Consider the following 26,735-nt stretch of genomic DNA (forward strand, 5'->3'; position numbering starts at 1 on the left):
AGTCCATCAGAAAAATACGGTCGATTAGAAACGTGATCATATTAAACGTTCCGCTTATTATATGTACTTTTCCGGGATTTCACACCATGTAGCCGACTCCTATAATTCCTGATTTGTTTACTGAATGAAGGACACGTCCACAGGGTAAAGTAGACCTTTAAAGTTACCTTTGTTTTCTGTAATAGCAGAAATGTTATTCATTGTACAGTTTAAGTTTCAGTTTGGAGTGTTGCGCGGTACAGCACCTGAGTGACTCACTTATCTACTTCTCCACCCAGTCCGTCAGACAGGAGTCAGAAAGAAAAGTCGTATCATACCAGGCTCGTACAAAATCTGCGCCCGCAGAACTCCGCAGATTTTAGAAATATAGATGCTATTTGTAAAACTCAGAATGTCCAAGTTGTGTTCAGGTCCTTTAAAGCCATAAAGTGTGTTAAATGTTCTTGATATAATGCTTTTTAAATGGTCTTAATTCAGATTTGATGGGTCTTAAATCTTTTCGGAAAAAGTTTCCAGCCTGACAGACCTCATGACTGTTTACAATCATTGGACAGACTGAAGAATTGTTATTATAGCATGCGATTTTGTTTTCTTTTTGCATGAAACACATTGAACTTGAACTCATCTATCTATCTATCTATCTATCTATCTATCTATCTATCTATCTAGCAGGTTTGGTCTTAAATTTTACGCAAGGTGGAATTAACAAGGTCTTAAAAAGTCTTTAACTTGGTTATATCTGTAGACACCCTGATGTTTCCTCCACTTCCCTGTGCATGTGTGTGACAATCGTGTGTTGTATTCAGTTAGTGTTGTAGTCAGGAGAAATGTCAAAAAAAAGATTTACTATTAATTTTTGTTCTCTCTGCTCCGTATTGAACCTTCCATTTTAATGGTCATGCGTCCCACTTTTTGTCGATTGACTTTTCCAACAAATGTGTGTGTGTGTGTGTGTGTGTGTGTGTGTGTGTGTGTAAAACTAACGTTAGCTCACTTTTTTAAACTTTATTGTCTAATACGGTAACAGTGATTTTTTTTTCTTTTTTGAATAAAATTTCTGATTCATAGTTTCTGCTAAAATCTACAAAGGGGTTCTTTTAGCCTGCTTGAGGCAATTTTAGGTTTTAATGTATTGTGTGAGGTTATTTTTGTTCAAAAACAATTGTTATCATAATGATGAAAACTCTGTGGGTGTGTCTGTGTGTCTGTTCCACGTTTTTCTCCTCACTGACTTGGTCAATCCATGTAAAATTTGGCACAGTGGTAGAGGGTCATGGGAGGATGCGAATGAAGCAATATTACATGAATTGGCCAAAGGGGGGCGCTATAGCAACCGATTGAAATTGCAAACTTTGAATGGGCATATCTCATGCCCCGTATGTCGTAGAGACATGAAACTTTGCACAGAGATGCCTCTCCTCACGAGGAACAAATTTGCTTCAAGAACCCACAACTTCCGGTTATATAGATTTTCCACCATTTTGAATTTTTGGAAAACACTTAAAATCGATCTCTTCCTAGGAAGTTTGACCGATCTGCATGAAACTGGGTGAACATAATCTAGGGACCAATATCTAAAGTTCCCTCTTGGCAAAAGTTGAAAAACTTACTAAAACTGAGCTTCTATAAGGCAATGAATATTGCGGAGGGTGTGGCTCATCACATAAAGGTGTATAACATCTCAAGGGTTTCACCCATCACCACGCAACTTTGTAGGCATATGACCACACATAATCTGAGGGGACCCCTCCATTATTGACCCCATCAAACAAAATGGGGGCGCTAGAGAGCTAATTTCTTATCTAGGCCTAACCACCATATGGATTTTTACTAAACTTGGTAGATATGTAGAACAGGACGCTTCAAGGTGACTGGAGAAATTTAACTCTAATTGGCAACTGGGTGGCGCTATAACAACAGAAAAATGCTTAAAAATGGCTAAAATGTGACCGATCGCTGTGGTTCCCCCTGTGGACCAATGTTATTGTTTTTTTTCTAATTTTTGGTATGACTAAGTCATGGTATGGTATGCTGTACATAATCACAGAAACTGTCAGTCAGTCATTCTGTCAGTCAGTCATTCTGTCTGTCCCACGTTTTTCTACTCACTGACGTGGTCAATCTATGTGAAACTGCACATAGGCATTGAGGATTGGCATAGGTAGAAGGTGACAAAGCTACCAATGGGTACGGAGTAGTCATAAATGAATATCGTCTATGACAAAAAACCCATGCAGAATTCTGCTGATTTTCATTTTGGATCGCCGATGAAAACAGTTATACAACAGCAGATTGTATTTGGGTCAATAGGACAAGATGATGAATGCACAAGCTATGCACTTAGTGGTTTGGGCGAGATGCTTCTATGCACATGAGTTTGTTTATTGGAGGAAGTACCTCTTTGTTATCTTTTCCTATTACTGTCTAGTGATATAAAATGTTAAGTGTTTCGATATGTATATTGTGTCCATTTTTTCTCCATGAGAGGATGGCGATGTTTTGTAACTCATGTTGGCTGTTTGGTAAGAGAAAAACTTTTTGTGTAGCAGTATACTTTGGTTTGTTCATTTTATTATTATTGCATTGCATTGCATTATTTATTATTATTATTATTATTATTATTATTATTATTATTATTGCATTATTGATGGTGCTTAGGCTGCATGTTACATTCTCATTGTTAATAACTTTTATAACGTGTTAATTGTCTGAAAATAAAGATACAAACACTGGCATTTAAAGAGGAGACAGCAGTGTTCACAATAAACAATATGAAAGATGATGTTCTTAGACTATAATTTAATCAATTGACAAATGGTTTTAATAGTCATATGTTCATTTAAGTAACAAAAACACAGATGAGCTCCTTGGTTTATTTTACAGCCACAATGTTGTGTTGTGCCCTCACAAATATTTACACCCCAACTGGATAGGCAGGTTTTTTAATACAGTCTTATCCAGGGTGTATCTCTTTCCAAAACCACATGTGTAACCAGTGAAACATTCACACGCTGGGAATGTTGACAGACAGGTGTTGTCATCCCGTCTTAAAGCTACATCGATGTCTGATCTTGGCCTTCATTAGAAGCCTGCCACTGGGTTGTGCTGTGTGAAGTCCGTCCTCCTATTGTGATTTCCCCTGAAGTACTCAAACCTGTTCTCACCCTCATTTATATTCTCTCATCTCTCTTGTCAGATAGTGTCCTTGGTGGATCGCCTGACTGGAAAGCTGTTGTCTACAAGCAGAAGGACAACTTGACTGTCAGGTAAAGACAAGAATAACTTTGTGCTTTTCGGTTGTGTTTGGTTGTAATGAAAATCTGCTAACTATTCTCTGGCTCTGGTGACAACAGGTGGACAGCAGCCGATTAACTTTTTGGCTCTAAATAAATTGTAAAATTACATTTTGTTGTTGTTGTTTGTTGTATTGGTATAAAAGTATAACAAACTAGCCATTAGTAGTACATTGCTTTTTGTTTTAATCTCTGGCAGCTCTTTCTTTTCCCACAGGACAACTAACTGACACAACATCAAGGTTTAAATGCATTAACTCATCTGACTTAATACACCTGTTTCTGTCACTCTGCTCTCCGGCCTCTTCATCCAACCTTCAGAGCATAGATCTCTCTCACCATGGCCCACCAGCCTGCTGAAAATCCTCACGAAGAGGCCTACATCGCCCTGATGAGAGGCTTGAAAGAGCTGGACCTCCGTAACCCCTGTGTACCCAGTGACCTAGTGCTGATTGGAGACCATGCCTTTCCTTTAGCAATGAACAGCCAGGGCCAGGTCCTGATGGCCGCCTCTCTGTACGGTCGTGGACGGATTGTGGTCATGGGTCATGAGGGCTACATGACCACCTTTCCTGATCTGGTAGAGAACGCTCTGACCTGGCTGAGAGGAGATGGATCCAATAATATGTCTGTTGGAACCAGCCAAAAAGTTAAGGCAGTCGCTGATAACCTCAGCAAGTCCAGCTACGAAGTCAAAGTTGTGGGATCCTTCAGTGACAAACTGGGGCTTGGTGTGTATGTGACAGATGCTTACAGCGTTGGTCCACACGCGAAGGAGCTGGTGGCATTTATGAAAGCTGGAGGAGGAGTGCTGATCGGGGGGCAGGCATGGAGCTGGGCTGCGGGTCACCCTAAGGAGAACACGCTGCTGATGTTTGTGGGGAATAAGGTTTCTGGTGTGGCAGGGATCTACTTCTCTGAGCACAGAGGTGTGAAGGAATGCCTGCCTGTCTACCCTGAGATCCCATCTTCCTGGATGGCTGTAGTGTGAGTTTATCCTGTACTTCTCTTTTATTGCATATCCAGAAAGTTCTGACTTTCCAAACTTGAGTAAAAAAAAATAAAGTAATAAAAAAGTCTGATAAAATAAAGTTGAATAAATAACATTATATGATGAATTATAATATAGTTACTATAATAATAATATCGTTATAACTATGACAAGGCTGTTTGTGGCATAGTCCCATAAACCATAACGGCACCCTCCCCGATTCCACGTACCAACACTTTTTCCTGTTTGTCTCCTATACCTATCTTATCTCCCTCTTTACCCTCTCAAAATAGGACTGGAAAGGATTTTGAGGATGACTTGGAGTTCTTACTTCAGGGAATTAAAGAATTTGACCTCCAGGGTAGTGCGATATCCTCTGAAGTCCTGGTCCACGGTCCCCTTGCCTTCCCCATTGGTACCAATGAGAGTGGACAGGCTTTCATTGCAGGAACTTACTATGGGCAGGGACGAGTCATTACGGTCACTCATGAGGGATTTATTGGACGAGAGGTAGAGTTAACATTAAATTCACTCACATTTTAGAATTTCTGCCTTTATAGGTCAAATTGATTTTGTAACTTCTGGCCACCAGCAGCTGGATATATGCAGTGTGCTGAATAACGAGATGTTTGCTAAATCTTTTTTTACATGATTTACAAAGTGCTTTCCTTGTCAAAATTTTATCACAGTCACTGGCTCCATTTTGGAAAAATGCCATTCACTGGCTGGATGAAGGCCGGCAGGGCGTCGTTGGTGTGGAAGGGAAAATTTCCCTCAACAATCTCAGCAAGTCGGGGTTGCAATGTGAGAAGACAGCCCTCAGGAAAGACCTGAGTGTGTATGTGTGTCCAGTGTACAGCGATAAACAAGCAGAGGAAATCCTAGAGTTCGTGGCAGAAGGAGGAGGCCTGCTGATTGGTGGACATGCCTGGTACTGGGCTCAATGTCACCGTGACAAAAATGTATTAACAGAATTTCCAGGTATGGTAATGCACCACCAGTTTTATTACATCATGCCCAGTTCATTCCATGATAATATAATATAATGCATGCTAAGCATATTCCAGATCCTACTGTCTAAGTGCTCATGCTGGTGTGATAATGTACTAGGCAATGGCTCATATGATGCACAGCTTAAAATGAATGAATTCTACCTTGCCAAGTACAATGTAGCATGCTGTCGCTGTCCGATGGAAAACATGCATCTCCACTTTGAATGATTTTGACTTTTTACGCGCTTTGATGGACACTTCTGACACCCAATGGAGATATGTGTTGAATAGATGATGTAATAGACGTCTTTCCATTGGTCATTTGGATATCCAACACTAAAGGTTGCTAGGGAATATTATGGACACTCCATGCGCTGGAGAAAGTCAAAATCGTCAAAAGTGGAGATACGTGTTTTTCATCGGAAAGCAACGATGTGCTAGAGCACAGGATGGTAAACAGGAATAAGCAGGAATAAGGGGTTGGGGTGTAGGGGTCAAAATGTAGATATAAAAACCTTACAAATGGGCTAATGCACAGAAAGCTCACATCCCAGCTACATCAGCTGATCTCAAACAGCCCAATCAACTGATGGAGCAGCTGATTGATGGAAGGGAGTCAGTCAGCTGATAGATCACATGATTCCTTTCTATGCAACCAATTGGCAAACTCATTCAGGGTGCCCTATTTAAACTGCTCTGGCCTGTCTACTGTTGCTGTTTCCTCTGCAAGCCACTTTACAACCTGCTTCCACCCCAGCTCCTCCTTGTAATGCTGTGTTTGACCTATCAGTCTCATTTCTGTTTGGTCTTTGTTGCTGCTGTCCCTGCCTCAGGCTTTCCATGCAGGCACATGGAAGGGTAGACAGGTGTGCTCTCCCCACCTTAGGCTTTCCATGTAGGCACGTGGAAGAGGCTTTCTGTGTAGGCCCGAGGAAAGGCAGAGAGGCCCCAGAACAGAGCCATAAAGCCAAATATAATACTGCAAATGGAAGTTTTCTTTGACTAAAGTGTTCTTGACTGAACTGAGAAACACATAAAAAAACATGCTTGAAAGCTTTGATTATGACCTGTTCAAGACAAACAGCCTCTGGTAAACACAGGCCCAGGAAACTGAGGATTTGCCAGGCTCTATAGAGTTACTGCAGGGAGGTGTATACAAATTAAGCACAGGAGCTCTTAAGTTACATAAATTTGACTGCAGATGACCAGAAAGACTGAGCTGCTGTGGTGGCTGAGATTAACAGGGAAATATGCTCCAGAGAAACCATTGGACTGAATTGTTACAGAGATGGACAAAGGGGTGACAGTGCAGGTAGAGAATACAGGGGGACTGAGGGACGGAGACGGAGTTGGCTGTCTGGATGCCTGAAGAGATTTCAGGCTAGATGCTCAAAAAATAGAAGTTTATACGACATGACCACATTGTAAGGTGGATGCTGGATTGTTGGTTTGGAACATTTCATCATGTTGGAAATTAACCACCCAACAAGTAGTTTCGAAGGAGTGTACTGGTGCCAAAAAGAGACAACCAGCTGAAGTAGATATGACGAGATTGGTTAGATTTTTTTAATATTACTATCACAACTTTAATAACACTGACAACAAACAAACATCAATGTCAAGGCATCAAACCCACGAATGCCATGCCATCAGCAAATTTAATAGTATCATGATCAGATGTGTTGCTGCGACATTCCTCAGTGTAGAGGGTAAATAAACCTGGTGAAATAGTGCTCCCTTGTGGCGCCCCAGCATTATGACCACTGGAGTTGGTGGAGTTGCTGCAGAGGAAGGTGCCAAATACAGGCATGCAAAGAAGATGCTGGCTGGTTTGTTTAATGGAAGCAGAATACATTTGCAGAGAAGCCAGAGTGCTGGGCAGCAGGTCGGCTGAGGCACTGGGCATCGCAGAGAAACTGTGATGTGAACAGCCTGGGGAACTGTGTGGTCCTGGCCCACATGACATGACTTATCTGGATCCAGGGGCTGTGTTAGTGTGAGTCACTGAACGTGCCAAGCCAAAGGTGCATAGCAGCAGCCCAACATCAGGATGCCAGTGTAACTTGCTGCTGAAAATGGCTACACTCTAAACAAAAATGGTCCTAGAAGAACACAAAAGCAGTTCTTTAGCTCATCATCATAAGGGGAACCTGTTTTAATGCTGTACGGGACCCATCTTTTAAACAGTGCTACAGTGCTATATGAACCATTAGAGGTGCTATCTAGCACTGTATTGCTTTTTATGTTTTTGGCCTTGGAGCCCTTGAATGATGCCTGATTATATCACGGACAAGTCAGTTTTTGTTTCTAAATGACACTTCTACTCCAAATATGTTTCTTGATACTTTTTCATAGAATATTGTCTTAAAAGATTCAGAATCCTGTACCAAATGCATACTCAGGCAACCTGGAATATATTTGTGCACATGGGGGCAAAAAGCTTAGCTTGAGAGCCACTGCTTTATTGTGATATCCTCTGGAAATACAGTATTTGTAGGCTTATTCAATCCATCTATTTTCATCCGCTTATCCGGGGCTGAGTCGTGGGGGCAGCTCACCAAGCAAAGTACCCCAGATGTCCCTGTCCCAAGCACCAAGCAATTTCCAGCTCCTCCTGGTGGACCCCAAGGTGTTCCCAGGCCAGATGAGATATATAATCCCTCCAGCGTGTTCTGGGTCTGCTCTAGGGCCTCCTACTAGTGGGACGTGCCCAGAACACCTCTAACGGGAGGCGCCCAGGAGGCGTCCTGATTACATGCTGGAAACACCTCAACTGACCCCTTTCAATGCGAAGGAGCAGCGGCTCTATTCCAAGCTCCCTCTGGATGTCCGAGCTGCTTACCCTATCTCTAAAGCTGAGCCCAGCCACCCCACGGAGGAAACTCATTTCGGCCGCTTGTATCTATGATCACATTCTTTCCCAGAGCTCATGACCACAGGAGAGGGTTGGGACATAGGTGGACCACTAAATCGAAAACTTCACCTTCCGACTCAGCTTCCTCCTCACCAAAACGGTCTGGCGCAGCGCCTGCATCACTGCAGAAGCTGCACCAAACCGCCAATCCATCTCACGCGCTATTCTACTCTCATTCATGAGCAAGATCCCAGGATAATTGAACGCATTGGCAGAGAACCATGGCCTCAGATTTGGAGGTGCTGAATGTCATCCTGACCAATGGCCCATAAATGACATCAACCATGAGTCAGACAAGCCCTGGGCTAATTTGCCATAGACATAGCTGACTCTGCAACAAACCAACCACAAGAAACCTATTGTTTGATGTAACACACCTACATAAACTTAAATCTAAAAGTTCTTATACCCTACCCAGTCCCACCCTAAAAACGAGTTTGAATAATAAAACACAGTGGATCAACCTGGGTTTTTTTGGAATGTCTTTCAGGAAACAAGATCCTGAACCCAATGGGCTTGAGCCTGCTGGGTGCAATGATCAAAGGAGGGAACTACAAGGCCCCTGTGCCAAGCCAGGCCATCAAAGACAACTACTACTTCCGCCACCTTCTACACCGCTTTGCCTGTCATGTGACCCAGGGGGAGAAACTCAGCAAACAGGAAGAGGAAAACCTTAAAAAGCTGGGCCAGGACTGTGCCACCTACTTGACAATGGAGGCTCATGACTGCCCCTCCTATAAACAGGTTGTGGCCTCCCTCACTGACATCTTGACTAAGTCAGGCATGCCACAGGTGTGTAGACAAAATGACATAAGAGCTTTATAAAATATAGAACAATGGAACAGCACAAAGCTGACAACCAGACAGAACTGTCACTGCAACATCTCTGATGATGCATTTTCTTTCAAGGTGTGTGACAAGTGTCCTGTGAGGAATCCCAAAGACCACATGCTCCTCACTCTGGGGCCAGCGGTGTATAAGGCTAGCCCAGATCCTGATGCCCTCCTGCCCTACCTCATCAAGCAAAACCCCATGATGCCAGTTGTCTACAACCACAGGATCAAGATAGATGCTGACACAGCAGGTAAGACCTCGTCGTCATGAGCTATTTATGAGCTCATCCTGTGGGCTAAATAGTATTGTGTTTTATCAACATAATTTGCACGCAAAACTGAATTCAATCTGTCGTAGTAAAATATTACAGTGCACTTGTCTACAGACCAGATTAGCCATGTCAACGGCTTAGCAGGAATGTTGTCCTTTTTGGAATAAGGGAAAAAGTCAAAATATTGTGTGCATGTAAACATAGTCACTGTTAAGAAGAAGAATGGTGAAATGCATCTGGAAAATATTACATACAAGTAAATCTGACTGAGTGTAATTTTTGCTGCTGCTGTGTCTGTGTGTGTCAGGAGGGGAGGAGTGGTTCAGTACAGGTCTCTACCTCTCTCCTGGTATGAAGACCTACATGGCCCTGCCAGCGGAGATCGTCAACAAGGGCTGGAAGGTGCTGTACACAAAATTGAGTCAGGAAGGTTATAAAAGTATAATGAACCACCCAGGCCTACTCACGATCATTAACACATGTTCTATGTCTTCCTCAGATCCAGATAGGCTGTCAAACAGACTGTCTCAAATCTCCAGTGCTGAAAAGAGCACCGAGTGTTCATGAGCGATTTCCAATAACCTCAGAGATGATGCAGGTGTGGAACCTGTGGGGGGGACTCATGTACGTGGTGGCTCCACCTAAAACAAAACTGAATGGGGTAGAGGTCACAGTGCAGATGGCTGTACCTGCGCCATATTATAAATCTGGTGAGTCTGTTGAGGGTGACACTGTGGTTTGTGTCTGCTGATGTGAGTAAATGACAGGCCTGTAGGGATACATGTGGTTGTTTTGGGATTTGGGGAAGTCCAAGTAAGAAAATCTTGTTCAACATCTAATGTAATCTCATTAGTTCTCATCAAACATCACTTGTGTGCCGGGACAATTTAAGTGAAACAATCTCAGTTTAGCAGGTGTCCTTCAAAAAAGTTTAAAAAGGTTCCCTCAAACTAAACTGAAAAAATAATTGTGGAATAACAAAATAGCTTGTCACTCAGTTTTGAATGCACCCATCTCTTTGTTCTTTCAGGCGTGACGACACCTGCCGATTGGTCAGTGCTGCGCACAGCTCCTGCACCCTGGGCAGAGCTGGAGATGGAAAACATCATCCTAACAGTACCATCAGATGTTGTTCGGAACCTGGATCGCCCTGATGAGGTGGCAGCGCTTTGGGATGACATCATGAGGACCATGGCTGACCTGGCTGTTATACCACACAAATTTCCTCGCAAAGAACGCTTTGTAGCAGATGTGCAGATTTCCCATGGTAAGTTCATTTGGCTTTAACACTTTATATGCCTGTTTCTTATTAGTTTATCCTGTTGAATCTCACAAAGATGAAGCCTGTCCTAACTCACAATGACTGAGAGCTAGGGTACGCCATTGACAGGTCACCAGTCTATCATAGATATAACACAAATACACAGACATCGATCAAGAGTTTTCAATTCACCAAAAAACATCATTTCAAATTAGCCAGCCTGCACACGTTTCTCAACATGGAGGTGGCTGAGCCAGTGGTTAACAGCTAACCGTCCTTACTCCATAAACAGCTCTAACAACGGCTAATGGCGTTAGCCAGGAGGAACTGGAGAGTTGGCGCTATCATTGCTGGCCCTGGGTATAGGCAGTATTGGCGAATGCTAAGGATGCTGCTATCCACAGGGCTCATGCTCTAAATTTCACATACAGAACCTTTAAACAAAGCAGTGGAGCCTGTGGGCAGACTGTTGGAATTTAAAGAGCTTAAAATTACTATTTGGATTAGGAGTTTAGTAACAACAACAAATGCTAATATGAGGCCAGTGTTTTTATGCTTTGCTCTGAAAGCATGTTGAATTAAAATATATCGTCCGACTATATTTCTCTACCACAGATATGGAACTCTGGAGATCCACTGATAACACTGTTTGGTTTCCTGATTTTTATCCTTCCAGGTTTCATGCATGCAGGTTATCCTGTCATGGCACAAAAATGCTCAGCACCTGTGCTGGTCAACCCTGAGCAAATTAGGACTAAAGGCATGTGGGGGCCCATCCATGAACTGGGACACAACCAACAGAGAGCCTGCTGGGAGTTCCGACCACACACTACTGAGTGTACATGCAACCTGTGGTCAGTGTACGTGCACGAGGAGCTGTTTGGTATCGACAGGGCAAAGGTGGAGTGAATTATTTTCATTTTTGGTTGACAATAAACTTAGACCAATTATTGGAAAAGTTGGTCTTAACATGTGTAGTGACGTGTTTTCTTATCAATAGATGTTACAAAAGACAACTGGGATTCCTTAGTTTACCATTCATATCATTCATTCTTGTTCAATGCAGGCTCATGGAGCTCTGACTGCAGAAAATCGAAACAACCGAGCAGAGCAGTACGTCAAGGGCGGCAAGAACCTCAAAGACTGGAGCATGTGGGTGGCCCTGGAGACATACTTGCAGGTGAGAGATAATTATTGTATATTACATTCTATAGAGAAGCTTTATCACACAGAGTAGTACGCATTTAAACACAACTGCATCTCTGAAAACGTACAAAAAAATAATCAAGATACAGGCGCAAGCTACAATTCCAACTTCAAACCTTTTATTTGTCAAATCTGATTTGTAAGAAGAAACTTTAGAGAACAGCACTCGTGTAAAATGCTTAAAATATGTTCACCAAAATTCATTCAACATATCACTAATCTACAGTATATAGTGCTTCTCTACTTTAACAAACAAAGCTATGTACAGTTGGCCTCTTATTCATCCATTCATACACACGCTCGCACAGAGATGGTGACAGAGCTGCCATGCAAGGCACTCGTCTGTCTTGTCCAAGGGCACTTCGACATGTGGATACCAATCACTAAGCCTCTATTTGCTAGATATAATACTTAACTATATGTCTAAAGAATAGTCAGTGTGCTTTGACTTAGATTTTTGAAGTTCAGGTTGAGTTATGAACCAATATGTGATGCACACATGCTTTAAGAATTGGCCCCACACATACCTTGATATGTACGTTTAGAACATAGTGCAGGATGTCTCCACTGAGATAAATCATTATTGCTCAAAGAGAATTTGAGTGTGAAACAACATTTGTGTGCCAAAGTTGGTCAAATTCTGTCCACAGGGTTTAGAGATTTGGCATTGTGGTGCTCCCCATGTATCAGGTTGTAAAGGCTTTTGCCGGCCTATTCTCGGACAGTGACTGAAGATATCTAGCAAAATATAATGGTTTGACAAATGGTCAGTGAGTTAGAACCTATTTCCTGCTCAGCCCAGAGCTCTGCGGTGCTTTTTTTAATGATGGCAGCCATTTTTTTAGACTGGTCTTGCCCAATTATAGGCTGTATACCAAATTTGTTGCCAATACGATGGAAACCCTAAAGTAGATGTAATATTACTGTTTTTCAGATTAAATGAATAACTTAGCAAAAATCCATTATGACGGACTTTTATTATCCAAGAGGCTTTTTGTAAGGCATATTGAGTTGGATATTAGGGGTGTGCCATGTCATCTCATTCACGATAATACTGGTATAATTTCTAATATGATATGAAAAATTCATATTGTGATACGATATTTCGAAATTGTTGATATTGATGTAATACTGTTATGGCATGGCAACAACAAGCATGGCTGAAAGTGAAATTATTACAGACTCCGCAGTGGTTCCAAAAAGAGGAGCAGCTTCAGTAGTGTTGAATAAACTGTGGGGTCCTGAATGTTTTATGAACAGCCCCGGACTTCTCAGACTCTTTTAGTGAGTTACCACTCAGAGGGAACTCATTCAGTGGCTCCTCTGGCAGCAGCAGCACAGTGTCTCTCCCTCTCCTCTCTCCTGTGCAACACACGGGAGTCGATGTCATCAAGTGGTTTTGTCATAAACCTTTTGTAATGTAAACCTACGTGATGCTTGTGGCTCAACAAAAAACTACGTACATGTGAATGCGTGATAGTTGTAGTGTCATAACAGCCTGTCACAGGTTACAGCGTGATGATTAGAAAAAACACAATTCAATCATTCAAGATTTTGCTGAAAGACGGAAATCACCTGTTGATTTATATATATATATAGATCCCAGGGGACATTTTTGTATTTGGGAGCTGTTAAAATGTGTAATATGTGGTATATTTTATTTTGTTGAACTATTAATATTATATACAGAATCTGAATCTCACTCTGAGTTACTGTTGTTGTTCACAAACTAAAGAAATGAGAGATCATTTTTGTTTAGTTTTTACTGAATATTTGGAGCAAACTGTAAAACTATATCACTTATTTTGTTGCAATATGTTCCTAAATTAATTATGAAATATTACTTATTACTAATTATATTACTAATATTTTAATATTTAATATTTAGTCATATTGTCAAGAATATCATTATCACAAAAAAACCCTGAAATATTGTGATATTATTTTAGGGCTATATCGCCCACCTTTATTGGATATGTGTCTCATTCAAGTCAGACTCGGGTCAAGGATGTGTCAGCCTTTTAAAGGTTTCTCTTTTAGCTGTTTGGTGCCACCATCAGGCTGATTTAAATTGTCTTTCTTTAGAAGCATTTGTACATCATTCCCAGTTATGGGGCAGAGATTCATGTCTGTGGTTTAATGGCAGCTCTTGGCAAATCCTCTCCTTCCATGTAGCTCCAGGAAAAGTTTGGCTGGGATGCCTTTAAGAAGGTGTTTGCTGCCTACCACAAGATGAGCACCTTTCCGAACGACAACAAAGGGAAGATGAACCTGTACGTTGAGACTTTCTCCCAGGCTGTGGGGATGAACCTGTGTGGATTCTGTAAGTCCTGGGGCTGGCCCATTGAAACAGCCACTGAGGAGAAACTCTCCAACCTGCCTCCCTGGAGCGACCACCCCATGGTCAAGTATGACTGAACTTCTGCTGAATAAAAGCTCGGAGAGATGGGTTCAATGAGTACCAAATCCTTCATCCTTCTTTGTTGTTGTTGTTGTTGTATTTTTACCATGTGTATTTCAATATTTAAGAAAAAACAGCACTTACAAAACTGACAAGATATATACAGCTTCTAAATTTAGTAGCTCAACTGAAAATGGATTTTTGAAATACTGACAACCAAAATACAAAAACCAAGAGGTCAATAAATAAACACAGTTGCTACCAGGTTGGCTTTATTTGTATATTGAAGTTAAGTTAGAAAAATACCTTTGCTGCGGTCAACGCTCACATTCAGCCACTTTATACCTGCTTTATTCCACCTGTCTCAGTCCTTGGTAAATGCACTGGCACTAAAACCTGTGCTTTACACATTACGGAGTTATTTAATTTCACAGTAATACTTAAAGTCATTTATAGGAAAAAGAAATGTTCAGTTTCAGGGTCATAATAACACTCATTATGTGGGTGTGTGGGTAGGTAAGCTGCATCTTTTCCTGCTTTAAAATTTGCTCTGTTGCTCCAGCTTGCAGTAGGTTAGTCAAGCTTTGTAGGCTAAACACATCTTTAATTTCATGACAGTAATATTTGCCTTAACTGCCAATGGAAAAGACACTAATAAACATTTTACATCACCGCTGTGCTACTTCTTTGTATTCATCCATTTGTTCTTGAATGAATGACTTTATTTAAAAAAAAAAAAAAAAATAACACAATAAAAACAAATAAGACAAAGATAAGTGTCTGAAAAGAAGCAGGTAGAAGTAAAAACTCAAATGTTCCTACCCTTTTCTGACATTTCTTTTTGTAACTTGTACATTATTTCAACAAATTCCCAAATTTACTTACAACTAATATACAACTACCCCAGTCTATATAACACCCAATTAAATAAATAAGTAATAAACCCAGTTTATTTACAGTCCAAGCATCACCCAGTGTTACAAAATAAATATGCACTCACCTAACACAACCTTTCCTCGTCTATATATCTGCCAAAAATATATTTTTTGTATAATTTTTTAAATTGATTTTTATGTGCTTTGTTTCAACTCATCACACAGCCCATCCCACAAGTCTATCCCATACACATGAAACACACGGACTCTTCTTAGTTGAACAAACACATTGTTTTTTAAGATTAAATTCTCCTCTTAAATTACAACCTTTAAGTCTTTTTTGACAATATCACATTAGAAATTTGTGAAGATGTTAGCTTTGTGAGAGAGCAGAAAATAATACACACATGTGACACAGTCAGTATGTTATCCTTCCAGTCTCAGTGTTTACCGCCCTGCAGTCGTGGTAAAGCAGCTCCCCTGCTGGTTTAGTGGAGAACTGCTGGGGGAATTCTCCCAGTTGACCCAGAGAGAGCCACCCCACCCAGTTGGAGGGAGATAGTTAAGCTTGTCCAGTGGGGGCTTCATCATTCTGACAATGTGGTTCAATAGACTTACCAAAACTTATCTCAGCAGTTGTTAAGTGACTAACTGGAAGCAGAATTGACCACAGTAGTGAAACTGCCACTGGATTGAAGTATAAAAGGATATCCACATTCTGGAGAACAGAGCCTGCTCACCCAGAGGTCCCTGTCCTTAACTTCAGCCAGGTATCTGTATATTCTTATCTGTATTTGCAAACATGATCTGTTTGTGTCAGAACAAGCTTGTTTTCTTGACGTCACAAAAGTATTTAGTGATCACCAGATTTGTGTATGTGTGTGTGTGTGTATATGTGTGTGCTCAGAGTGAAGTGATCTGATTACACAGAAGTCTGAGTAAAAATAATGTTACCAATTGTGCTGCCATTAACTATGATTTGATTTCAGTATATTGTATCGCTTAAACAATTATCTTTCTAATGCACAGCAATGCAATGTTTGGCCTCATACAGTGTAGCAGCTGTGCACTAAATTTAACTTAAAGATTAGGACTCCATAATACCTGCAGAGTTGTAGGTCAGCAGACGACATACAGTGCTCCAAGACAGGAAGAACAGGTTTCTCAAGGGATTTTCTTTTCTGTGTGCAAGTTGTTATTCTTGTTTTGTGTGTTTTTGCACTTTGTTTCACTGTTGATGTTTCAGATTTATAATTTTCCCACAAAAATACAGACCTCGAAATAGCCAGATGGATGTGCGTAACACAGACACAGAACAAAAGTAAGGAGGTAATAGAAAGAGAGAATTTCTATTCTTGACGAAATGTGTCGCACTACAACCGTTCCAACATTGAGTTTAGGAGTTTGTGTCCATTATTTTAAGTCTTGAGGGAAAAATATATGCCCATGGTGCTTCCACTTTATCAATTGAAGGCTTTAGATATGTTTGAATCCCCTACTTGGTTACAGTTTGCAGAGGTTAGTGACGCAGTGCAAGTCCTGTTCCCATTGGAGCCAAGTCTGATTATCATGATTATCAGGTAGATCAGGCCAACACAGGCCTGAAGTGTTCCCACAAAGCAAGCAAACATCCACAATATGTTATCTATAGCTGAATAAAAGCTATTAGTTTTGTTTGGATATTAGATACGTGAGCTTTATGAGTTGAACTTTGATCATCCACTAAGTCATGAAGTTCCTTGATGCTTTGAGTGCTACATCTGACAGTATGGCCACAGACTTGGTGATTTTGTGACGATATCATGCTAGGTATTTTTAATAATCTTAGCTTTGTGGTAGAGTAGAAAAATACACAGTCAATATGTTATCATTTAAGTCCCAATATCTACAAATATTGACTCTCTCTGACTGGATGAACAGGATGCCTATACACCCACAGACAGGATGTATCTCCTGTTTGAAGCCTTAAATCTAAGGTTTAAGGTATTAAAACAAACAGACACAGAAAGGGGTTTTTGTCCCGTGATGTGTCTTAGCCTTGGGTTTACCAGACTTAAGTCCCTCCTCTTATTGTATTTACCTTTTTACTAAAACAGTCCCCTCTGTGGTTGTTCTCTTTTAATCACTCCTTTGTCCTGTCAGGAGGTTTTTGTGGAGGACTGCCTGTCTCAGAAGCTGTTGCATGACAGTGTAATTATACAACCAGAGAGACAACTTAACTCCCAGGTAAAAATGTAACTCTGCTTTATGTTGGTTTTGTTTGTGATGAAAATGAACAGATTCACTTTTTGTTTTTGAAGCTGGAAATTGATATTTTGTTGTTCTAACTGTTACATGCCTACTACTTTTATTTTTTCTTTCAATCTCTCTTTCTTCTCCCCTGACTGACAGCAAACATCCATCTACGACCAATTGTGCTAACACAATCTACATCTGACTCAGCTCAGCTTTCTTTTGCCATCCACCCTCCTCTTCATCTGATCTTCAGAGCCTCAGTCTGTCTCACCATGTCCGAGCAGCCCACCCAAAATCATTGGGAAGGGGCCTACATCTCCCTGATGCAAGGCTTGAGAGACCTGGACATCTGTGGCCCCTGTGTTCCCAGTGTCCTGGTTCTAACTGGAGACCATGCCTTTCCTTTAGCAATGAACAGCCAGGGCCAGGTCCTGATGGCTGCTTCTCTGTATGGCCGTGGGAGGATTGTGGTCCTGGGTCATGAGGGCTACTTGACCGCCTTTCCTGATCTGGTCGAAAATGCTCTGACCTGGCTGAGAGGAGATGGATCTGAGAACCTGTCTGTTGGAGTCTACAAACACCTTGAGGGAGTTGCACATAACCTCAGCATGTCCATCTTTGAAACCACAGTTGTGGGGGCCTTTAGTGACAAACTGGGGGTTGGTGTGTATGTGACCGATGCCTACAGCGTAGATGCAGAAGCGGAAGACCTGGTAGCATTTCTTAAAGCTGGAGGAGGAGTGCTGATTGGGGGGCAGGCATGGCACTGGGCTTCAACTCATCCTAAGGAGAACACACTGCTTCAGTTTGCAGGGAATAAGGTCTCTGGTGTGGCAGGGATCTACTTCTCTGAGCGTTATGGTGAGGTAGAATGCCTGGCGGTCCCTCCTCAGATCCCATCTTCCTGCATGGCTGTAGGGTGAGTGTATACTTCTATTTTCTTTGCACATTTGAACAGGTTGTAAAAATTGCAGCTTTTAGTGAGTGTGTTGTTTTTTGGGAGTCCCTTTAGCTTTGAGCTAAATGTTACATAAGCATGCTAACATGCTAACATGCTCACAATAACAATGCTAACATGCTGATGCTTAGCGGGTATAATGTTTGCCATTATTGCCATCTTAGTTTACCATTTTAGCATCTAACGTTTTTATTAATTAGCGCTTAACACAAAGTACAGCTGAGTACTTTAATTTTGCAGACAGTCATAAACTAAAGCATTGGACATATTAAAAGTCGAGGGATCACCAAAGTTATTGCAATGGATCCTGAGGGGAACATGAATACCAAATTAGTTCTAAACCACATTAAGTGGCAGTCCATAGCTGTTGATTTATTTTGTTCAAAATCTCAACCTCATGGTGGTGCCGAAGGAAAAATCTGGGGAGCACAAATTTCAGTCACAGAGGCTTGGATATTTTACTAGATAGTAAAAACACTGACCTGCTGGTGGTAGATTAAAAGTCAGAGCTGCAGCAAAGATATTAGGATTTAACCTTTGGGCATCGTGAGACTGTGTGCCAAATGTCATACCAATCACTTTAATTGTTGTTAAGATGTTTCACTAAAAAAATGTCAACGAAAAGTCAGAGGGTCACCAAATCACCCCCTCATCACCATGAGCGCCTGAACAAATTTTCATGGCATTCTATGCAATGATCATTGAGGTATGTCAGCCTTGATATGGTGGTACCACTAGCTGACAGAACAGCCTCTAGCGTGGAATTGGGAGGTGGAAAAGTCAGAGAGGCATCTAGTGGACAAGTAGAGAATAGCAACGAAAATGCCAGAATACGATTAACTCTCAAATACACACTCATACCTGGCATCTCTCTTTACCTCCCCTCTTCTCCCTTTAAAATTTAGGATTGGCATGGATTTTGAGGATGACCTAGAGTTCTTACTCCAGGGGGTGTCAGAGTTTGACCTCAAGAATGGGGTAATAGCCTCAGAGGTCCTAGTCCACGGTCCACTAGCCTTCCCCATTGGCACCACCAAGGATGAAAGAGCATTTTTGGCAGGAAGCTACTATGGGCAGGGACGAGTCATTGTGATCACACATGAAGGACTTCTGAGTTGGAAGGTGAGGTTTAGTTAATAAACGGTGTTATTGCCAGAAAGCTTTTTTTTGCTAATTTATCGCTTTTAAGTGATTAATTAACTGCTGTTTTTCTTGGATAAACCTTTATCACAGACACTGGCTCCATTTTGGAACAATGCCCTTCGCTGGTTGGACAATGGCCGGAATGGGGTAGTTGGTGTGATTCCAGATCTCGGCCATGCCTTAAACCTCTACAGCAAGTCAGAGTTTAACTGTGAGAGGACAAACTTCAGGAAAGATCTGAGTGTATTTGTGTGTACAGCATACAATGATCGTCATGCAGAGGAAATCCAAGAGTTTGTAGCAGAGGGAGGAGGCCTGCTGATCGGTGGACATGCCTGGAGCTGGGCACAGACACACCCTGGACGAAACACAATGACAGATTTCGAAGGTATGATAATGTGCCACAAGAGTTTTAACGTATGCTGCCAATTTCAATCAATGATAATATGACATATTAATTTATTTATTTCATTTGCGAGGTATCATGTACAATATTTAAAGATAAAGCTACACACAGAGGCAAAGCAACAAATCATATGCACACAAAGTGAACAAGCAGAACAGCTAGAATAAGTGAAACAGGCAGCTGAACTGAAAAAACAAAACAACAACACTGGGACAAAGAACTCAGACAAGACAGACGAGACACTCTGGTGAAGGTTTGTGGACCGACTGGTTTGTGGACTGCTGTTTTGAAGCCTCGAGTGAGGGGTGGATCTTATCTGCCTTGCAGTCAGTCTTTCACTTAAAGGGGCCTCGCCCTCAGATACGTGTAATTTTGAGCCTTAATTAAATGTAAACAGACAAGTTATAGAAAACTGTACAATTTTAATGAGTGCTGAAATTAGCCATAGAGACCAATACTGTTTGTTTTTTTTGTACCAGGCTTTAAACATGTTGGTTATGGGGGTCTTTACTGATTTACTCTGTTTTAGAGTCAGCCTCAAGTGGCCATTCAGTGAACTGCAGTTATTAGCATTTACGCATTGTCTTCATTTTTCAGCCTGAGAAGTTGCTGCTTGGTCAAACCCTACCCATAATGCTTCAATCCATGCAACACATAGATCAAGCCAAGTTATTTGTCTTTCAGGAAACAAGATCCTGAACAAAATGGGCTTGAGCGTGCTGGGGAGGATGATCGGGGAAGGTTCCTACAAGGCACCTGAACCTAGCCAGGCTGTCAAAGACACCTACCACTTTCGTCACCTTCTACACCGCTTTGCTGATCATGTGACCCAGGGGAAGGAACTTACAGAGCAGGAGGAGAAATGCCTTAAAAGACTTGGTGGGGACTGTGGCAGGTACTTGCACATGAAGGCTCATGACTGCTCCTCCTATACACAAGTCGTGTCCTCCCTCACTGAGATCTTAAAGACGACGGGCATGCCACAGGTGGGGACCAGAGAGGGTGCACCATCCTCTCTAGTACAAATAATTGCACTTCATAGGACCATAGTATGTCTGCTTAGAGTGTGATATTATTTTCTTCGCAGCAGATACTGTGACACTGTGAGCAACCTCTGTTATACCTTTCATCATTCATTTTCAAGGTGTGTGAGAAATGCCCTGTGGAGAGTCCCAAAGACCACCTGCTCCTCAGTGTAGGGGCGGGGGTATATAAGGTTTCCCCAGATCCCGATGCCCTCCTGCCCTACCTCATCAAGGATAATCCCTTGATGCCAGTTGTCTACAACTACAGACTCAAGATTGATATTGAGACAGCAGGTCAGACCTCGATCATGTGGGCAAATTCACGAGGGATTTATAATCACTAATAATTACTTTGTCGTTCCTTTGACATGATTTGTGTGCACAACTGAGTACCTACTGCTGTAATCTTTGTGCTTTTGCATTGCATTAATATACAGATCTTGTGTGTATCTGTGTGTGTTTCAGGAGGGGAAGTGTGGATCAGCACAGGTCTCTACCTCTCGCCTGGTATGAGGACCTACATGGCTATGCCTGAAGAGATCGTCAACAAGGGGTGGATGGTACAGTTCACAAAATTGCCTTTAAATATCTGAGTTTGTAAGGTCAAGTGAGATAGAACGCTAAAATGGGTTAAGCTTTTTTATTATCTTAATTAAAAAAGAAATCGTTTTACCAACAAATCAAGCCATCATATCCCATAAAGCAGCTAGAGTTTGAGCTTCCTATGCAGACCGATAGACTGATTATGACTGTTAGCAGTTATACATCAAATAATATAGCTTCCACGTCATCTATCCATCTGTCTTGCAACTTTTGACTCATACATGCAACTGTATTACAAAGTGTACTGTACTTTTCAAAGCAGAAATATATGATCCATGTCTTCCTCAGGTCCAGATAGGCTGTCAAACAGACCACCTGAATGCTGGAATCTTGAAGAGAGCACCACGTGTTCATGATCGATTTTCTGTAACCTCAGGGATGATGCAGGTGTGGAACCTCTGGGGGGGACTCATCTACCTGATAGCTCCACCCAGAACACAAGTGGAGGGGGTAGAGGTCATCGTGCAGATGGCTGTACCTGCACCGTATTATAAATCTGGTGAGTCCACGATGGGTGAAACTGGTAAATGACTTTTCTGGAAGAAGCAGCTGAACTTGGAGCGCGAGGTGAGAGGGATTTCTGGGTTGCAGGCTTTGCTCACCAGTTTCCTTTGTTTTAATGGTAACCCCTTCCTTTTGCAAGACAGACCAAAAGAAATGTTGTAGGCATTGCCAGGTCTCTAGGGGCAGTCACAGCTAGTAGGGACCCATGGAGACTGAGAAATGGAGTCAGAAGGTGAAATGCAAGAGAAGTAGCGGCTGGGCGGTGCCTTGGGGTGGGAGTGCAGCACTGGCAAGCCTCACTTCTTTTTGGTGCTCCCTTAGGCGATTGTCTGGGCACATGGTCATGAAGATGCAAGAACCAAGGTCAGCAGGAAGCTCACGAGTGCTTAACAACATAAAAGGTCATATCTTAGGTACTGAACAAGGAATGAGTGAAGTTTTGATGCAATAGTGAGGACTCAAAAACAGGGCGCAGAGGCAAAGCAGGTAAGGTGAAAGGCAATTATTTGGGAATAAGACAAAAACACGTGAATATGGGCTGGTGTACAAACAAGAATCAAAGGTGAGAACTCAGTAGACAATCAGGCAAAGGGGAAGTGCAGGCAAGTAGGTTTATACACCAAGGGGTTGATGGGATGATGAAGGGCAGGCATGTAATGATTAATAACAAATGTGGTCAGTGTTCAAAATGACACAAATTCAAACTCACTTCTGATTACGCTCATACATATATTGCCGTCTTCTCCTCAGGTGTGACAACAGCTGCTGATTGGTCACTGCTGCGCACAGCTCCTGCACCCTGGGCAGAGTTGGAGTTTGAAAACATCGTCCTTACTGTACCATCAGATGCTGTTCGGACCCTAGATCGCCCTGATGAGTTGGCAGCATTCTGGGATGAAATCATGAGGGCCATTGCTGACCTGGCCGTCATACCGCACAAATTTCGTCGCAAGGAACGTTTTGTAGCTGATGTACAGATTGCCTACGGTAAGTGTGCTTGGCTTTGGTGCTGTGTATGAATGTTTGCTCAGCAGGTAATAAAAAAAAAAAAAAACGGTTGAGGCCTGGGCTCAATACTTTAAAATTACAGAGCCTCTCAGTGAAAAATACTTCATGAGAACTTTTACAACAGCACAGGCCAAAGTGAATCATGTCTATTATTTTTTGCTTTCTTTAGATGCACTTGTATAAAACTAAGCTCATCACAGTGACCCAACACACGTGTCACCCTAGCCTTATGAGACTGTTTTCTCCATGCAGGTTGGATGCATGCAGGTTATCCTATCATGGTGCACAAACCCGCTGCAAAGGAACTGGTCAACATTGACTGTGCTAAGAGAGGCATGTGGGGGCCCATCCATGAACTGGGACACAACCAACAGAGAGGCTGCTGGGAATTCTCACCACACACTACTGAGTGTACATGCAACCTGTGGTCAGTGTACGTGCATGAGGAGGTGCTGGGAATCAACAGGGCAAAGGTGGAGTAAATTATTATTATCATTATTTTTTTGACAAAACAACCGAGACCAATGACGAGAACAGATTGGTCTTAGGATGTGTAGGCCAAATCAATGTGATGTCGCACCAACAACAATAATCACTTCTGGGTAGACGCCTGGTGATTGTTTCAATTGTAAAATTTTTAGGTGGATAAGAACTAACCATTTGATGCAGCGCTTGCTCAGCAGTATTGCAGTGTTTCACATACATGACATGAGGGTTTTCTACCCGCAAGTTATTGTAAACAAACATTCTGATTTGGTCTACAGACCGTTTCATTGCTATTGTGTTGCAAGGGCAATGGCTCTGGTCTCTGTTGACTTCCTGTCAGCTACTGCATTAACAAACATTACAACAGGAAATACACTTGGACCATTTAAGATGCTTATGTTGTGAAGTTTGAAATGGTCTACTGTGACATGTTTTTATAAGGATAGATGTATTTGGCCTTTTACATTGTTTAACAATCATATCATTTCATATTGTTCAATGCAGGCTCATCCAAATATGACTGTAGCAAATCGAAACAAGCGAGCAGAGAAGTATGCTAAGACAGGGAAAAAAATTAGCGACTGGAGCATGTGGGTGGCCTTGGAGACATACATGCAGGTGAGTGGGAATTACTCTGTATTACACCCTGTGGAGAAGCCTAGACGAAATTGCACTCTGAACTCAGTGTGTTGTCAAAGTTGACTTTATTTTTATATATTTACTTTGTTATTCATTTTTCCAGTGTTTTTTTTTTTAATTACTCCTATTCACATTTCATTTACCTCTGTAGCTCCAGGAAAAGTTTGGCTGGGATGCCTTTAAGAAGGTGTTTGCTGCCTACCACAAGATGAGCAGCTTTCCCAAGAACAACAAAGGGAAGATGAACCTGTACGCTGAGACTTTCTCCCAGGCTGTGGAGATGAACCTGTGTGGATTCTTTAAGTCCTGGGGCTGGAACATTGAAACAGCCACTGAGGAGAAACTCTCCGACCTGCCTCCCTGGAGCGACCACCCCATGGTCCAGTATGACTAAACTACTTCAGACTGCTGCAAGTCAAAAATGTAGAGGCATGGGTTCAATAATATGGAACCCTAAAAGTCCTGAAAGCTGATTTTTTTTTTTTAAATTTTGTGCGCACAAGATAATGACGTTGAACAAATAAGTTATCATCTTATGTGTATAAGATAATAGTAGTACCATGGGACTTTAGGGGCTCTTTATTCCAGACACTGAGTAGTTAATGGGTGGTTGATTTAACTGACTTTGTTTTCTTTTGTTGCTGATGTTGTATTTTTTGCCATTTTTTTAGTTTCAAAAAGAAACAGGAGAGACATAGTTGACCATACAGCTTTTAAAGTGTGCAGGATTTAGGGGTATATATTGGCAGAAATGGATCATAATATTTATAATTATTTTTTCTTTTGTGTAAAATCACCTAAAACTGAGAATCCTTATGTTTTTTGCCATGTCTTTTCTACAGTAGCCCAAAACAGACAATCAACACTGTGCACTGAAGGGAATGTGTATGTTGCAGAAACAGGACTTCAAAACAATGGACATGTTTGACTTTGTAATTTTGGGCATGGTACCGCTGTTGTTCACTAGGTGCACACAACGTCCATGTAAAACAAAAACCCAGAGGCCATTTATCAGACACAATATTTAACAGGTTTAAACTGAAACTGTACACTTGCTCTGTTCAATCATGCAAAATTTGTCTCTGTGCTGCTGTCGACAGACGTTGCACAAGCTATTTGCGTGCAGCAACATGTTTGGAAGATGTTTAAGGTAGCATCTTCCAGGTTAAAGGTGAATCTTGGGCTTCCTGTTCGGGTCATATTAACTGTCATGCTTTTACAGATGTGTGGATGATTCATGTGAGGGTAAGATGGTAATTTCTTTTCCACATTTATGGTAAGTGACTCAGGTTGTGTTTATAAGATGAATAATATGTTTATTTGTTTATGTTGATATTTGCCTTTACTTTCTCTGGAAAAGATTTCAATAAACATTCCCTTCACCCTTCATTTGTCCTGCAGTTGTTGTAAAACAGCTCCCCTGCTGGTTGGTTGTAGAACTGCTGGAGGAATTCTCCCAGTTCATTTAGAGAGCCTCTCCAACTGGTGTTCTTCTATGTTCCTCACTGTTTTAAGGCATTATAAAACAGAGGGACAGAGAATTGCAGACACTGGAGTTGCAGCACACTGGGAAAGAAATACAGTTACAGTTTGTGGTTACACTGGGATGCACACTGAGGTTTGATAAGGGAGAGACAAAGAGAGAGTGTAGACAACAAGACTGTCACAGCCTCTGCTGCAGCCTCCTCTCCCTCCTAGCCAGGAGCTTCCCTCCTCCCCTCTCTCGCCCTGATTACTGAAGTGTTGTCTGGTGCGCAGGAGTCACCGCAGCTGCTCATCATCTTCAATCAAGTCAGCTTCAAATACCAGGCTCCTACTCCAGCACGTTGCCAGATCCTAGACTCTGTTAAGTAGTCAGTCACGTTCCAGCCATCTTGCTTTATCTTGGTCTGACTCCTGCCTCTTGCTCCACCCCTTCTCCACCTGGTAATCCACTGCCATCACATCAGCTCTTCCCCTGCATGGACACTCCTGCTAAAAAAGAAGCCACCTGGACTCCATCTGCTCCTCTTCACCTCCCCGCTCTGGACCCTCTTGGCCAGCTCCCCTGCTTCACTCCCCCCCTCTGACTTTGCCTCCCAGTACTCCTCCACTCATTTTATTACCAATAAATCACCTAGATCCTGCTCCCAGTCTGTGTATTGTCTGCTTTTGGGTTCCCTTGCTTTGTCAAATAACAAAGATGAGGTGTAGTGTGCCCTGTGGTGGCTGATTTTTTTTTTCCAATTATACAGGAAAATAATGGAATCTGTGTTATAAGTAACAAGGCAATATGTGGATATAGCCTCAGTCTTGAGCAGACACTCCCATATATGCATGACTCCTCTCTACCTACCTCCCTCCATACAATGTGTATTTCCACTGCAGGTTTGGTCTTAAATTTCATATAAGGTGGTATTAAAAAGGTCTTAATACGTCTTCAATTAAACTTGGTTATATCTATACACACCCTGATGTTGTCACTGTCTCCTCCACTTCCTTGAGCATGTGTGTGTTGTATTCAGTTCGGACTAGTTCCTTCTATGCACATAGGTTTGTCTAACTAGGAAGAAATACCTCTTTGTTCTCTTTTCCTGTTATTATACTGTCTAGTGATATAAAAATGTTAAATGTTTTAATAAGTATATTGTGTCCTTTTTTCTCCATGAGAGGATGGCAATGTTTTGTAACTCATGTTGGCAGCTTTTCGT

General features: G+C 41.8%; 1 protein-coding gene across 5 annotated transcripts; it reads left to right on the top strand.

The window, feature by feature from the left end:
• The first annotated feature begins 30 nt into the window (after positions 1-30).
• Positions 31-25,434, top strand: LOC117259328 (TRPM8 channel-associated factor homolog). Of its 5 annotated transcripts, none has more exons than XM_078167309.1 (13): positions 31-144; positions 3,197-3,266; positions 3,615-4,280; positions 4,578-4,794; positions 4,974-5,265; positions 8,681-8,982; positions 9,100-9,274; positions 9,603-9,697; positions 9,795-10,005; positions 10,326-10,562; positions 11,233-11,456; positions 11,623-11,736; positions 24,197-25,434. In XM_078167309.1, the coding sequence occupies exons 3-13, from the start codon at positions 3,634-3,636 to the stop codon at positions 24,437-24,439; spliced, it is 2,757 nt and encodes a 918-aa protein (XP_078023435.1). In that variant the 5' UTR covers positions 31-144; positions 3,197-3,266; positions 3,615-3,633; the 3' UTR covers positions 24,440-25,434. The 5 variants fall into 5 exon arrangements, with proteins under 5 accessions (XP_078023435.1, XP_078023434.1, XP_033487717.2 ...); XM_078167308.1 differs by lacking the exon at positions 24,197-25,434 and adding an exon at positions 13,938-14,836 and having other exon boundaries at positions 3,511-4,280; XM_033631826.2 differs by lacking the exon at positions 24,197-25,434 and adding an exon at positions 13,938-14,836.
• The last annotated feature ends 1,301 nt before the right edge of the window (positions 25,435-26,735 follow it).

This window comes from Epinephelus lanceolatus, chromosome 4 (assembly GCF_041903045.1).
Source record: "Epinephelus lanceolatus isolate andai-2023 chromosome 4, ASM4190304v1, whole genome shotgun sequence".
Taxonomy (NCBI): domain Eukaryota; kingdom Metazoa; phylum Chordata; class Actinopteri; order Perciformes; family Serranidae; genus Epinephelus; species Epinephelus lanceolatus.

Coding starts and splice junctions, on each gene's coding strand:
- LOC117259328 (XM_033630606.2), top strand. CDS start 17,546: ATGTCCGAGCAGCCCACCCAAAATCATTGGGAAGGGGCCTACATCTCC. Junction 19,354..19,464: donor AAGGACTTCTGAGTTGGAAG/GTGAGGTTTAGT, acceptor CCTTTATCACAG/ACACTGGCTCCATTTTGGAA. Junction 20,767..20,924: donor AGACGACGGGCATGCCACAG/GTGGGGACCAGA, acceptor TTCATTTTCAAG/GTGTGTGAGAAATGCCCTGT.